Source organism: Ursus americanus, chromosome 5 (genome assembly GCF_024610735.1).
Source record: "Ursus americanus isolate L20-20 chromosome 5, mUrsAme1.1.p, whole genome shotgun sequence".
NCBI classification, from domain to species: Eukaryota; Metazoa; Chordata; class Mammalia; order Carnivora; family Ursidae; genus Ursus; species Ursus americanus.
The window spans coordinates 38,400,355-38,416,852 of NC_142131.1; the positions used below are offsets into that span (position 1 = coordinate 38,400,355).

At 38.0% G+C, this 16,498-nt stretch overlaps 2 protein-coding genes across 2 annotated transcripts in view; one reads left to right on the top strand and one right to left on the bottom strand.

The window, feature by feature from the left end:
• Window positions 1–11,853, bottom strand: part of CWC27 (CWC27 spliceosome associated cyclophilin) — a 181,721-nt gene extending 169,868 nt beyond the window's left edge. Inside the window, exons 1-2 of the mRNA XM_045794266.2 lie at window positions 11,591–11,853; window positions 4,360–4,456 (exon numbers count right to left, since the gene is read on the bottom strand). Coding sequence (XP_045650222.1) covers window positions 4,360–4,456; window positions 11,591–11,632 — 139 coding nt within the window. The 5' untranslated portion in view covers window positions 11,633–11,853. The remainder of the gene's footprint in view (window positions 1–4,359; window positions 4,457–11,590) is intronic.
• The window catches only part of SREK1IP1 (SREK1 interacting protein 1), a 40,334-nt gene continuing 35,504 nt past the window's right edge, over window positions 11,669–16,498 (top strand). The window contains exons 1-2 of the mRNA XM_087862453.1: window positions 11,669–11,824; window positions 11,978–12,260. Coding sequence (XP_087718579.1) covers window positions 11,669–11,824; window positions 11,978–12,260 — 439 coding nt within the window. The remainder of the gene's footprint in view (window positions 11,825–11,977; window positions 12,261–16,498) is intronic.

Here is a 16,498-nt window from a genome sequence, read left to right on the forward strand (position 1 = left end):
GTTCACCATAATAAGTCTAGTTAGTGAACATCCAGCACCTCACATAGTTACAAATTCCTTTTTCTTGTGATGAGAACTTTTAAGATCTACTTTCTTACCAACTTCCAAATATGCAATATAGTATTATTAACTATCATCCACTATGATGTACATATAATTTTCTCATTATAAAACTAATATTATAAATTAACTCATAGTGTTGTTCTGAAGATTAAATAAGATAATATCTTATCTATATAAGATAATATCTTATCTATATTTATAGAGGTATCTATAAATTTTCAAGTCCAACACAAATGTGAAGTGAAACTTTAATATTCTCACTTAAATTCTACAAATTTAAATATATAACACACCCTAGTCTATATCAGAAAGTGATAATAATCCGTTAGGTCCATAATACACAGTCAATCAACATTTTTGATCAGATATGCTTTTACAAAAGATCACTCAAACTCAGTATGGAGAATGGAATGGAAGCGACAAGGCTGGAGTGGGCAACTATTGTCCCAAGAGTAAAACCTGACTGTGACTTATACCGAGGTGCACATATTTAAGAATTCTCCAGGAAGCAGGATCTATCAGACTCAGTAATCTATTAGATGCGGGGGAAGGGGGACATGAATGATTTTTATTACTTGTCCTTTCAGATTTTAAAATTACACATCTTACTCCTTTTTCCTATTTCCTATTAAGCCCTTCAGTGATATTGGCTTTTTACTTTAACCTTTTCTTTTTTATTTTCCTAATTATACGCTTGTCGGATGAATGAAATGATTATAATACTATATATACTGAGTAGGAACTTTCTATAATTTCTCTACACTGTAATTTTGTATTCTACCACAGCTAGAATTTCAAATTTTCACAAAATTCCATATCCACTATTTCTATTTCCATGTAGCTTATTAATAATACTGCTGAACTGTGCATTTGTGGTTGTCCTTAGAGCTTACCATGTACTATAATAGATTTTATTGCATGCAGTGTTTGACTTCTTAAATGTTTAGGTACCATTCCCATAAGTATTTTGAAGAAAGAGGTTTTATAATTTCATTATGTGTGTTCACAACAGTCTCCTGAATTTTCTCCACTATTGAAGAAAGAAATTTTCATGTATCTTAAATATGAAATTTCCTATTTGGCTGCTGTGATTCTGGTATTTTCCATTAAATTTGTATTTCTGGCTGTACAATGTATGGATAGCATAATATACTTTGCCTAATTGTATTTCTACCAAGTATAATATAGGAATTTACATCTGCATTTTTAAGTGATTTATGTGTATTTCTTCCAGAATCTGGCATTTAATTTTATAATTATTATAAGTAATAACTTTTTATTTAAAACTCATTTTGTTATCTGTCTGCCCTATTTATTTTAGCCTCTTTTTTTTTTAAACAAACATTTCTGCTTTCCACTTTGTTCTGCCAACCTAAAATTTTACTCCTTCCTCAAACTTAAGAGGAACCAAGAAAATTATCAAAGGCAACAAGCTTCCCTTTCCTTCTCTTTTTAAACCTTTTTTTAACTTAATTTTTTTAAAATTTTCACTCATTTTTAAATGTTCACCTATTCCCCAAAACCTGAAATCCAAGATTAAGTCTGTGTAACTATAGATCTTTCATTTTCATAAAAACTAAAAACTTCCCCCAGACACAGAATGACAAGTTCTGTATGATATCACTTGTATGTGGAATCTAAAAATGTCAGCTTATAGAACTGGAGAGTAAAATGGTAGTTGCAAGGTGCTGGTGGGTGGGAAAAATGGGGAGGTGTTGGTCAAAAGGTATAAATTTTTCTTTTTTTTAAATTTTTAAAAAGATTTTATTTATTTATTTGAGAGACAGAGAGAGAACGAGTGGGGGAGAGGCAGAAGGAGGAGCAGAAACTGACTGTGGAGTAGGGACCCCAACCCAACCCAGGGCTCCATCCCAGCACCCTGGGATCATGATGATCGTGACGTGAGCTGAAGGCAGACACTTAACCAACTGAGCCACTCAGCCACCCCATAAATTTTTAATTATAAAATGAATAACTTCTGGGGATCCAATGTATAGCATGGAAGTTATAGTTAATAGTACTGTGTTGTATACTTGAAATCTGCTAACAGAGTAGATCTCAAGTGTTCTCACCACACACACACTCACAAGGTAAACTGTGTGAGGTGACAGATATGTTACTTAACTTGATTGTGATAATCATTTCTCAATGTATACGTGTCTTAAATCATCACATTGTACACTTTTAAAAAATCATGTTGTACATCCTAAATATATACAATTTTTATTTGTCTACAATACCTCTGTAAAGCTAAAAAAACCAACTAAAAACATCCCTTTAACTGCCATATCTATGTCATGTTCCACCTTCCTGGTTTTCACTCATTTCCTTTTTAATTCTGGAAATCATCCCTTTTTGAAGTAAATACTGATATGAATGTTATAAGATCTAGAAATATCATGACTTGTTTAAATCATAGAATTACTGAATTAAAATGGGGTTCTCTAAATTATATTTTTAAAACCTCGACTTTATTTAGGAGTACCTGCATTTAAATTAGTCTTCTCAGGTTTGTTGTTAGCCTTTTCAGTAATAATTCTATCTTTCACCTGTTCAATTTAAGAGAATTGCTCTAGTTATTTTTCTTATAATCTTCCTATTCTTTTTTCTTTCTCCTTGTATTCTTAAAAATAGGGGAATAATTTTTTGTTGTTCCAATTAAGTTCCATCATGACCTAACTTAAGAACTTTACTTCTTCTTCACTATCATATTATATCCAGATGTTTTCTGTTTCTTCCATTCACCTGGTCATGGATTATTAATTACCATTCATTCTTTCTAATGTTTTTGTACTTTCACTCTTCCCCTGTAAAATTTGAGCTTGAGTCTTCAAAACTTCTTTCCAGAAATGAGTCTGACTTCTCTGTGTCTACTGTGTTTCTTGGTTCTGTTGATAGTTATTTGAAGCTTCTCTGACTACCTGTCTGACTCAATTTCCTTCCTGCCTGCCATAGCAATTATTATTAATGGTCTTCGCAGATGTAAAGAAAAAGATGTTTTGTGAGGGTTTTTTGGCAGGTTTTTTTTTGGGGGGGTGTCTGTGTATTTTTATATCTTAAATCTTCCCCTGGTACTTATCTATTTGTGTAATTATTATCTACTTGGAGAGCTCTTGCTGTACCCTCCTACTGGTTATACTGGGTTCTCCTTCACACCTTGCTCTTGACTCAAAACGCTGTTTTCTGATACCTGATTAACCTTGTCTGTCTCTACAAATCAGATATAACTTAGAAAGACAATGATTTGCCACCACTGGAGATATTTGAAACCATATGCAATGTATTCTAAAAGCCAAGAAGTTACAAAAATGCTTAGAATGTTTAGTTCTGTAAGGGAATATTCTGAAGGAGAAAACACTCAAGTGGATGTATAATTCTGTAAAGTTTATTGAAAAAAAATAGTCACTTTGTGACTCAGTCTAAAATCATACTGGAAACATAGATAATGACATCACTGAATGCTGGATGGAAGGCTTTGTGGAGAAGACGGAATTCTGGACAGAGATTAAAAAGTGGGTAGACTTAAACAGTAAAGAAGGAAAGAAAAAGTATTCTGAAAAGGAGGCTGAGGATATGAAGGAAGGTATGAGGATATGTGTAAAAGCGGAAATGGGAAGGAACTGCTCAGGAAATAAAAATAATAGTCAACGGAAACCATAGTTATTTAGTGCAATGAAAAACAAGGCCGGAAGGCTAGGAAGCCAAGCTGCCTGAGGATTCAGCTACCAGATGAATAAATAAGAGGGTAAACAGATTAAAGATGACAGAGAGAAAGACCAGGTAAAACGCAATCACAATCATGCAGGTCAAAGTCCAGGCAACCGGGTTAAGTTACAGCGAACAGAAGAAGATGGGAGTAAAGTCCACTAAGCACTTTGATATGTAAATTAGAGTGAAGAAGAGAGGAAATGGCTGCAATTCTGAATTTGATAGTTATTTGAATAGAAGTAACGACTGAAGAGTAAAGACAATGAAGAACTCAGTGCAATCTTAGGGAGTACCTTTATTTAGAGGATGAAAGGAAGAAGTGGGGAATAGACAAAAAGATAAAAAAGATCCAAGCTTTATTGGTAAGATAAATTTCTCTGCTGAAGATACACAGATTTATTTGAAAGACAGTCTTTCTCTCCTCTATTTCCTGACACAGTAGCTCAACACCGTATCACTCATATCAACTCTTATCATTCATCACCACCATTTAACAGCAAGCTTCAATGTTGTGGAAAGATACACTTCAGTTTATTTTTAAATTAATAAAATTTCTCATACAGAATAAAACTCAAGAGTTATGATTACCTTCCAAACAAAGCTGAATGAAATTTCTGCAAGCTTTAGGAGCTTCTTTTGACCACAACTCTATGTCAATATCTCCAGCTGTAGTTTTCAATAAAACCTGTAGAAAGAATATAACATCATTATATTAAATTATCATTTTGTCTTGATAATTGGTTGAAAGGCTGCTCAGTTTGAAGCATTCATTAGTGAGTTTTCAATTTTAAGGTTAAAATTAAAAACTTCACTGGGCCTTCTCGGTATACTAAAAAAAAATCTACACTCAAAAAGTACAACAGGGAAAAGACAGTCTCTTCAACAAATGGTATTGGAAAAACTGTACAGCTACATGCAAAAGAAGGAAACTGGGTCCCTTTTCTTATAGCACACATAAAAATAAACTCAAGATGGATTAAAAACTTAAACGTGAGACCTGAAGCCATAAAACTCCTAGAAGACAAGACAGATAGTAATTAGACACTGGCCTTAGCAACATTTTTGTAGATTATGTCTCTTTGGGCAAGAGCAACAAAAGCAAAAATAAACTATTGGGATTACACCAAAATAAAAAGCTGCACAGCACAGGTAACCATCAGCAAGACGAAAAGGCAACCTAATGAATGGGAGAAGATATTTGCAAATGATATGTCTGATAAGGAGTTAATAACCAAAATATATAAAGAACTTGTACAACCCAACACCAAAAAAACAAAACAAATAATCCAATTAAAAATGGGTAGAGGACCTAAATAGACATTGTTCCAAAGAAGACATACAGATGGCCAACAGACCTATGAAATGATGCTCAAATCAGCTGAGTAATGCAAATACTCAAGGAAATGCAAATATCTATCTATCTATCCACCTATATCTGGTAGTAGAATATTAGTCATAAAAAAGAATGAAATATTGCCACTTGCAGCAATATGGATGAAGACGGTATAATAATACTAAGTGAAATAAGTCCAACACAGTAAGACAGATACCATATGTTCTCACACATTTGTGGAATTTAAGAAACAAAACAAAGAAAAAAGACCAAAAAAAGCCTCAGACCCTTCAATACTGAGAACAAAATTGTGGTTGTCAGAGGGGAAGTGGGGGGTGGTAAAATAGATAAAGGAGATTAAAGAGTACATTTATTTTGATGAACAGTGAATATTGTATAGAATTGTTGAATCATTCTACCATTCACCTCAAACTAATATAACACTGTATGTTAATTATACTTTGATCAAAAAAATTCATTCAGTACAAGTCATTATACATTTATAGTCTTCAAATACCATTTTCAGAAATAATTTAGGACTTGAGGAAAAAATAGCATGTACCTATTTTAATCAGAAAAACTTACTCATTTAAAAATCAATCATTTAAACTTGCTTTAATTAAGAAAGTTTCTTGTAGCTTTTCTTCCAATAACACTGGCATAGCAAATTAAGAAATTAAAGAATGATGAACCTATGAAATTGTGACACCATAAGACAATTTTACAATTATCTTTTTACATACGAACACTCTACTTTCTCATTCAAAATCATGCCATTCTTGGAGCACCTGGAGGGCTCAGTCAGTTAAGCGTCTGACTCTTGATTTTGGCTCAGGTCATGATATCAGGGTTGTGAGATTGATCCCCATGCCCGGCTCTGTGCGCAGTGGGGAGTCTACTTGAGATTCTCTCTGTCTCCCTCTGACCCCCCCCCCCCCGACTCTCTAAAAAAAAAAAAAAAATTCATGCCATTCCTAATTTACAATGAAACAATCTTAATCTAATTCTAGGCTGTATATTACTAAAATGGTATATCTCAAAATCACCATCTATAGTCAATGGAATCCTTTGAAAGCCTCTTTTCTACCAGCTCCTAAAGGTAAGGACCTCTAATTTGGCTTGGCATGAAACAATGCCCAAAAGAAATACTCTATCACGGGAGGCACCTGGGTGGCTCAGTAGGTTAGGTGTCTGCCTTCAGCTCAGGTCATGATCTTGGGGTTCTGGGATTGAGCCCTGTGTCAGGCTCCCCACTCAGCAGGGAGTCTATATCTTCTTCTCCCTCCCCCGGCTGGTGTGTGTGTGCATGCTCTCTCTCTCTCTCTCAAATAACTAAATAAAATATTTAAAAAAATAAAAAAAACTATATCACGACAAACCAACCCAACTGGATTCTCATTTTGTTGGTAAGTATATATTTGGGATGCAAACTGAGTAGCTGAGTAACTCCCTAGACTGTATCTAAAACACCAGGTAACACCTTCTGATTTTGCATGAAAACTGGTGTATATCCCAATCCTAAGTACAGTATATCTAAAAAGACAATGTCCCATCCTATTATCCCCTTGTATACTTGAAATATAACGTTACTGTTAAAGGAAACCTACACGTGTCTTCTCTCCCTTGCAACTCTAATACAATGATTCCAACTTTTTCAAAGTATGCATCCCTATTAGCAAAGAAGAAAAGGGAAGTGGGAAGGGAAGTAAGGAATTAGGCGCACAGAGTCCTCAAATATGTACATTCTTTTTACTCTAGTATCTTAAGGGTCACAGAAGATAACATTTCAAAAATGGTATTTTTAAATAATTCTTAATCTTCTTTACTAGTGGTATAATGAAACTTTTTTTTAAATAACAGCATTACTGAGATGTAACTCACATACTGAACTATTCACCCTTTTAGTTTTTAGTACCATGAGCACTATCTAATTACAGAACATTTCATTACCTCCAAAAGAAACCCTGTCCCCATTAGCAGTCACTCCCTATTTCCTCCTACTCCTATCCCTTGGCAACCACTCATCTACTTTCTGTATCTGTGGATTTGCCTATTGAACATTTAATATAACTAGATCATACAATATGTGGCTTTTTATATCTGGTTTCTTTCATTTAGTATAATGTTGCTTTCAAATTGTAGAGGTCCATCTGCCCATTCTATACACTTTTTAAAATGTCTTGAAAATCACAATGGCTTTATATTCTTACTTATAAATATATGTCAAGGCACAATACACATTTAAGACAAAGTTTGCCATTAACAATAAAAAATAGAAATCCATATTTCATTTTTTTTAAGATTTTTATTTATTTATTTGACAGAGACAGCCAGCGAGAGAGGGAACACAAGCAGGGGGAGTGGGAGAGGGAGAAGCAGGCTCCTAGCAGAGGAGCCTGACGTGGGGCTCGATCCCAGAACGCTGGGATCACGCCCTGAGCCAAAGGCAGACGCTTAACTACTGCGCCACCCAAGCACCCCAGAAATCCATATTTCAAACAATTTTCATAATAATTTCTGATTTTTGACACACTTCCCATGCTGAGTCTTCAGCTCTAGCGTTTTCTTATGGTTTGCCTATGTTTACATTGTTAATATTATTTTTAATATGAAATTTATAAGGACTGGTTTAGTTAGTTGATCCAGATACCATGAAATGTAATCCATTTAGCAAGGCATTAGGAAAAATTATATCATGATATATAAAAATTGACTAAGTGAGTAACTGAATTTATATGTTCCTTTTTATATGTAAAATATTACATTTAAACAAGAAAGAAGAAAATAAATACAAACAGGAGAATAGATTTTTCTCCCCGCATCTCATGGATGGTTTTGCACAGCCCCTGAGGTGTACACTCACTGGTTTAGAAACCACTGCTCGAAAGAACAAGCTAATGTACATCATCCCTCCCTTCATAGGCTGTGGAATCACGTTGCTCAAATGCCAAACTGACCCTTCCACTTATAAAGGGTAAGGTAGCTTTGTTATTTTGGACATGATAGCTAACATATCTGTGACTCACCTTCCTTACCTAAAAATAGGGACAATAATATTCTTATAGGTTTGTTGTGAGGACAAAATGATTTATTCTACATAGACTGCTTTGAACAGTACCTGACAAATAGTAAATGCTCAAAAAATGGTAGCTATTGGGGCGCCTGGGTGGCACAGCGGTTAAGCGCCTGCCTTCGGCTCAGGGCGTGATCCCGGCGTTATGGGATCGAGCCCCATATCAGGCTCTTCCGCTATGAGCCTGCTTCTTCCTCTCCCACTCCCCCTGCTTGTGTTCCCTCTCTCGCTGGCTGTCTCTCTCTCTCTGTCAAATAAATAAATAAAATCTTTAAAAAAAAAAAATGGTAGCTATTACTGTTGTAATTATTATTCTTATATAATTTTTTTGGCCACAGTCAACTTATACCTAGTAAAAAGAATGCATACATGGGGGCACCTGGGTGGCTCGGTAGGTTAAGCGTCTATCTTCAGTTTGGGTCACGATCTCAGGGTCCTGGGATCGAGCCCCACACCGGGCTCCCTGTTCAAGAGGGAGTCTGCTTCTCCCTCTCCCCCCTGCTCCTGCTCCCTCTCTCTCAAAAAAAAAAAAAAAAAAAAAGGTTGGCCCACCTTCCCTACCAGAGTTTCTTAATCTTTCCACTGATAAAATACTGAATTAAAAAAGAAGGCACATGTGGTCAATTAATCTTCGACAAAGCAGGAAAGAATATCCAACGCAATAAAGACAGTCTCTTTAACAAACGGTGTTGGGAAAATGGGACAGCAACATGCAGAAGAATGAAACTGGACTACTTATACCACACACACAAATAAACTCAAAATGGATGAAAGACCTAAATGCAAGACAGGAATCCATCAAAATCCTGGAGGAGAACACAGGCAGCAACCTCTTCGACCTCGGCCACAGCAACTTTTTGCTAGACACGTCTCCAAAGGCAAAGGAAACAAAGGCAAAAATGAACTATTGGGACTTCATCAAGATAAAAAGCTTTCACACAGCAAAAGAAACAGTCAACAAAACTAAAAGACAACCTATGGAATGGGGGAAGATATTTGCAAATGTCTTATCAGAAAAAGGGCTAGTATCCAAAATCTATAAAGAATTTATCAAACTCAATACCCAAAAAACAAAAAATCCAGTCATGAAATGGGCAGAAGATACAAATAGACACTTCTCCAAAGAAGACATACAAATGGCCAACACAGGAAAAAAGGTTCAACATCACTTGGCATCAGGGAAATACAGATCAAAACCACAATGAGATACTACCTCACACTGGTCAGAATGGCTAAAATTAATAAGTCAGGAAACAACAGACGTTGGCAGCGATGTAGAGAAAGGGGAGCACTCTTACACTTTTGGTGGGAATACAAACTGATACAGCTACTTTGGAAAACAGTATGGAGGTTCCTCCAAAGTTAAAAACTGACCTATCCTAGGACCCAGCAATTGCACTACTAGGTATTTATCCAAAGGATACACACATAGTGATTCAAAGGGGCACATGCACCCCAATGTTTAGAAGCAATGTCCAAAATAGCCAAAAGATGGAAAGAGCCCAGATGTCCACTGACAGATGAACAGATAAAAAAGATGTGGCATATCTGTACAATGGAATATTACTCAGCCATCAAAAAGAATGAATCTTGTCATTTACAATGATGTGGATGAAACTAGAGGGTATTATGCTAAGCAAAATAAGTCAGTCCAAGAAAGACAAACACCATTTGATTTCACTCATATGTGGAATTTAAGAAACAAAACAAATGAACATAAGCAAAGTGAAGGAAAAATAAAATAAGATGAAAACAGGGAGGCAAACAGTAAGAGACACTGACCTCTAGGAAACAAACTGAAGGTTGCTGGAGGGGAAGTGGGTGGGAGGAAAGGATAATTGGGTGATGGGTACTAAGGAGGACATTTGCTTAATGAGCACTGAGTGTTATATGCAATTGATGAATCACTAAATTCTATCCCTGAAACTAATAATAAAGTATATGTTAACTAAATTTCATTTAAATAATTAACAACAACAAAAAAAGGCACATGACTCCTTCCTCCATACATTTCTTTTGGCCAACTCTACTTTGCGAGGTTTCAGTGGCTCCTTTTCCTAAGGCTCCTAAATAAGACAATACTTTGATAATAAAATGCTTCTTAAGAATAAATATATATTAATATGTGATTTAAATTAAATGATCATAATATGTGGAAATTTCACCTTGAGTGAATAAGGACATTTCTATCAATGGTACTTTATGTGCCTCATCTTCAGAGGCCAGAGTAACAGCAAAACACATGTATGGGCAATTGCCAGGGGTCTACCACTGATAAAACGTGTCGATTACTTCTCAGTTGATACTATGCTTTTTGAAGGGAGGAACTTTCTCCCATTTATTCTGAATATCTATCCTTTTAGTATCTAATGTATCATTAGACAGCATAGGCACTAAACATCCACGGAGCAAACTTATTATATCTCTTTAAATTCTTTCCATGCCAAAATTCTTTCCATGCCAAAATTCTTGCCACGTGCTCTCTATGGTACAGAACTTTGAAGCTTCGATGTCTTCAACTGGCCTTATGCTGGAAAAAAATCCCCAGTTGTTTCTGAAGTAAAACTTTGGCTATGCCTAATATTCTCTGTAAACCCAATTCTCTTTCATAAGGACAGTGTTTATCACAGCTAGCTTGTACTTATTTGCATGACTATCTGGTGAATGTATATTTCACTCCACTGACTCCATGATAATAGGGACAATGCTGGTTTTTCTTTCCCTTGTATCCCTAAAACCTAGCATAGAGGTTGGCATGTGCTAGTTGCTCAATAAACATTTGTTGAATAAAAGATCTCCTGTTCAGGCATGTGTATCCGTTAAAGCTTTTCCTCTTTATGACCAAGTCAAATCTTACTCCAGAGTAAAGCAACTAAATCTTCCCTTGACCCGAAGCAGTATAACCTCAAACTCACTGATGCTTCACAAGGTTTTTCTTTACCTGCCTGCCTCCCAAACAAAATCATACGCTCTTCCAGGGCAATAACTAGAACTTATCCATCCATGTTTGTGGCCCCAGCACCTAGAACAGTGCCCGGTGCCAGCAGGCGCTCGATAAATGATTGTAGAACAAATGGGGAAAGAGTAATTTCCAAGATAAGCAAAAAGAAAAAAAAAGTCGAAATTTAAAATGTACTAAGGTTTCTACCTAAGACCCTAGAAAACTCCTGCATGAGTTAGGCTGAAGCAAGAATAGGAGCAGAAGGCTGGTAGATGGAGGAATCTAAATTTGAGGACTTTTTCAAGTATTTGATGAGAAGTGTCAATAGATGGTTTTCGATGCAATCCTGTTCAGAGGCAGGAGTAAGGGACATAACTTCTTGTGATCTTTTCCAACCCTAAGGCCCCCAGAACTCCCTTATTCAGTGAGGTATCACTTCGAGGAGCCCAGGTACCCTAGATGAGGCTCTCACCTTCCCGTTCGTGGGAGGCTCCTGGATGTAGATGTTGCTCATGCTGGTCAGCGCTCAGGACTCTGCTTCTAATTGGGAATGAGAACGGAGGGCAGGTCACTAAAGCTGTCCACCTATCAGTGCACGGTTCCTTCAATCGGGTGGTCGCGGAAAGCTCCAGTTTGTCAATGTCGCCAAGACAGCGACACCAAGCACTGTCTTTACCCCAAACTAGTTCCTCACGGACGCCGCCATGTCGCTCCTGGACCAGAGCACCGCTAATCCTGAGAAGGGGGATTCCAATGGTCTCCAGGGAAGGAGAAAAGATTATTAAGAACCCACAGATTAATTTAATTTGTATTACAATTTTTAAATGCAATCTGTAAATCTTGGTGTTGTTTACTTCAGTACACGTATGTGCAGGTCTCACTCACCGCCCCCCCCCCAAGCTGGCAGCAATGGTTCGGACCGTGTGTGCTCTGTAATATAACTCCCCTGGAAACTGAATCAGCGCGACTTGGTTCCGCTATCGCCAGCGACCTTCCAGGACTGTCACCGAGGTCCCGCGGCGCAGGTGGGAGGAAGAGGCCGCCCTCGCCGTTTGTTGTCCTCGCTGCAGGCAAGAGGCGGGCGTCCTCTCGAAAGCCTACGGCTCCTGCGACCCCTCTCACCAGCGCCATGGCAGTCCCAGGTGAAGACCGACGCCAGGGCCCATAGGTCTAGGCGAGGAAGGGAGCGGGTAGGGTAGGTTGGGGTGCGCTGGGCTGGGGAGTTGCGCCCATGGGGATTGAGGCGGAGGCGTTAAAAAACAGGTTCGTTTGGTCTACAGGAAAAAGTTTACACTCCAAAAATAATCTCTGAAGGAAAGAAGGAACGACAGAAACTATCTCCCCCACCCCAATCAAGCTCCCGCGGCGCTGGGTGGATTCCTGGGAAGTGTCGTGGGGGAGGAGGGCCGGGAACTGTAGGCCTAGAGGGCGAGGAGCCGAGAAAAACGGACTTAACTTCGCTGTGGCTTGAAAATAAAATTCAAGTGGCAACACTTGACGGACCCAAGTAGCCAGAGGCATTGTTTGTCGTGGAAGTCGCAGGGACGAAATTGAAGTCTGGGCTTCTACTCTCTCTTCCGATTGTACGGAGTTCCTGTGCGGCAGTGGACCGGTCACTTCCCCCTCTGGGCCTCTTTTTGTGCATCTGTAAAGGAAGATTCGCTCCTTTATGTCTGTGGTTTCTTCCAGCTCTCAGGTTCTGTGTCCAGTGGGTACCGACCTAAAAACAGTGAATCCTACGAAATAAGTGCTTCATAGATTTCCGGTCCACAACTACCAGCTTACTTGGAAGTCTAGTCGGGGAGGGCGTCTGCCTGAACCGGGTTTGCTGCGACGTCTTCTGAAGAACCCTGGTTGCAGGAGTTACTTTGAGAATTAGATCCCTACCTCCCCTTCTCCCCCCGCCAAACACACAGCTTGGAGATTCATAATGCTCTTTAGTATATGAAAAACTCAGAAGTGCCATGGTTCAGAAGCCCTAACTTTGTTTTAACCTTTACCTTTACCAGTATTATTTAACCATGTTTGTACCGTGGCAGCCTTTCCTGAATTGTATTTTACAGATCATTGTTCTGGAATATTGCACTTTTCTACCCACTGCAGATTTGGGAGGAGGGGGATTTTGAGAGAGGAAAGATCCACTCATTCATACACAGAACAGTATTTAAAGTGCCTACCACCTGGTAGGCAGTGGGGGAAATACACTGGTGAACAAGACAGTTGCTCTTCACACAGAGCTTAGAATTTAGCAATGGAAAGGAAAGACCAGAAAGTCAGACATTTGTATGGCAGGGAGAATTTGAAGCCTTCAGGAGCACATAGTAAGGGCACCTCACAGAAGACTGGTGGGGCTAGGAAGATGGACATAAAAAGGAAATAAAAGAAGTAAAAGATACTCCCTATAAATAGAACTCAGAATACAAGTGGGAGAGAAGTGAGAAATTAACTACAGAGTTCATAACAGTAACTAATATTTACTAATGTATCAGATGTATAAGCGTATACTATGTATCAGATGTGTCACACAGTGTGTCAAGCACTGAATCTCATTTAATGTCCACACTGTAAGATAAGTATTAATACTTCGATTTTATATGAGTATACTGAGGGATAAACAAATCAAGTCTCTTGCTAATTAAAGGATAGCTGGTAAATGATAGGTCAGTGGGGCTCTTCTAGTCCCGTGCACTTATTCATCTTGCCATGTTATGGTATAATTAACAAGGTAGTTTCCACCTCTTAAAGGACCTTCTAAGCCGCAACAGATAATTTGGATATTTTCCCAAGGACTATAAGAAGCTATTTAAGAGTTTTAAGAGGTTCATATTTTAGAAAGATCATTCTGGCTGTACAATAGATTGGAAGGGAGCTAGTTTGGAGACAAGGTCATCAATTAGGAGTAATTTCTGGTTAAGTTATGATGATGCTTCAGGTATGGTATCAGGAGAGGAGAGAAGCACATGGATTGGAGATCATTTTTGATAATACACTCACTAGGAATCAGTGATCGATTCAGTGTAGGTGGGTAAGACAAGAAGTAGGGTATACTTGGGTTTCACTGTTATGCGATTGGGTGGGGCCATTTACTAATATAGGCTGTATGTGAGAAGGAGCAGGTTTTAGGGGGATGATGAGAATTTCAGTTTGGGGCTTGTGTATAATCAGACATATGAATGGAAATATCTAATAGGCAGTGAGAGATAAAATTTGTAGCTTAGGAAAGAAGCCAGAATCAAAGACCACAATTAGAGTCATCCACAGATGTAATAGGAGTTAAGATCATTGTAGTGGCTGCCTGTGCTCAGGTGAAGTGTGTAGAGTGTGAAGGAAGGGGTCTGTGGCTGCACCTGGAGCTTATCAACATGTAAGGAGCCAGCAGAGGAAGACCAGTCCGCACAATGGATTGCCTGGGCATGCTGAGCCTTCACATCAGCCCTGGTGATCCTCGTATTGCACCGCTACATCTACAGTTGAGTTGCTGTCGCTGTTGGTTTGATTACTTTAACAAGCGTTTTGAGCTCTATACATGGTATAGACACTCTAGGGGACACGATATCAGAGCTGGTGTGCTCATGAAACTATAATAATGAAAATGGGGTGCTTAAGAAAGAAGAAAAAAAGTTATTTTTTTTAAAAGTCCTTATTGGAATTGCCTTAAACTTAGACCAGTGTTATAGATATGTTAACCTTCTTCCAACTGAAAATAATGCTGCAAAGTGTAATAATCTTAAATTGTGCCATTAAGCTAGATGGCAAGACATGGATAGACTGTTTAAACCCAGCAAAAATTGAGATCATAGACGACAGCACTTTGAGAGTACAATGCAGGTACCATTAGGAAATAGAGATACCGAAAATGTTGAGATAATTTCTTGCGTGATCGATCCAGATAGTGTATTAAAGAAAAATAGGGCTCCATCAGAAACCTTTTGAGGTAATTATTGAGAAGGCCAAGTATTGTGTTATGCTCTCTTATTTTTAGGTATAATGCTCATATGGATTCAGCATAGCATTTCTCGGGTGGTCTTGCTAATGATTATTATGAGGTAAGACTATAAAGTGATGAGGATGCTTTCCACAAGTGAAAATCAGCCTGTTCTGTTTTATGGTCACCTACTTCAGCTGTTTTTCCACAGCATTATGTGTAAGCATACAGCATTACGTAGGCCACACAATGAAATGTTTACTTTCTTAGGGAAATCGTAGACTCTTCGTTGTTACTTTAAAAATGACATTTAAGGGGCACCTTCGTGGCTCAGTCGGTTAAGCATCCACCTCCAGTGTAGGTCATGATCCCAGAGTCCTGGGATTGAGTCCCACGTGGGTTCCCTGCTCAGCGGGGAGCCTGCTTCTCCCTCTGCCCCTACGCCCTGTTCCCTGTTCCCCTGTTCGTGCTCGCTCTCTCCCTCTCCCTCTCTCTCTCTCTAAATAAATAAATAAATAAAATCTTTAAAAAATAAAAACGAGATTTAAATACAGGTTTCAGTGAAGTTGACTTTCTTTTAGAAACTATTTTGCCCATTCACAGTTGTTGAAATTAGTTCTGACATTCATGTTAATGATTCACCGTTCCCCATGAGGAGTCGACCTGACGCCAGTGGCAGTGCATGTTACTGATGTGCTTGGCACAAAAGCTCTTTTTCTCTCATTCAGTAAATTCTATATCACCAAGATAGGGAATTTTCTGTAGCCAAAATAACATTAATCTGGCATATGAAAGTGAGTCAAATTTTTAAAACACATTACTATAACATCTTAGTAATAGAAGAATTCTAAATTACAATGCATCCAATTGTTTTTCAGCCCTAAACTGTACATAATTTCTTTTCTCTCTAGTCTATGCTGCACATTGCTGCTGAAATAATTTTCCTTAACTATATATATATATATATATATATATATATATATATCTGATCCCAGCCTTTCCGGGGGGCCCCTATCTGTGAATTTCATATTTCTCTATCACCCAGATCAAGATTTTAAATATTTCCATCACCGTTGGAAGGTCCTTTATGCCTTTGTCATTTTTCCCTTCTCTTGCCTAAGTAGCCATTATTTTTATTTCATTTGTCTTTTTTTTTCAATTGTCCTTCTTTTGTAGCTGTTAATTCCAGTGTCTGTCATTCTTCATAGGGGCCAGTGACACTGCAGACACTAGTTTCATAGCCAGCAACTGGGAGCTGCATAAGTTACTGATTCCCAAGTGGTGAAGTATTTTCTTAAGTTTCTAACCTCAAAGCAACAAGCATTTGTTGAGGACATCTAGCAAGCCTACACCATGCTAAGCAGTAAGTTGTATACAGAATTGAATGGCATGTTCTGGAAGCTGGAGAAACTAGCTTTTTCTACTCGTTTAAGTTCCTGGGAGGTAAAAGGCAGC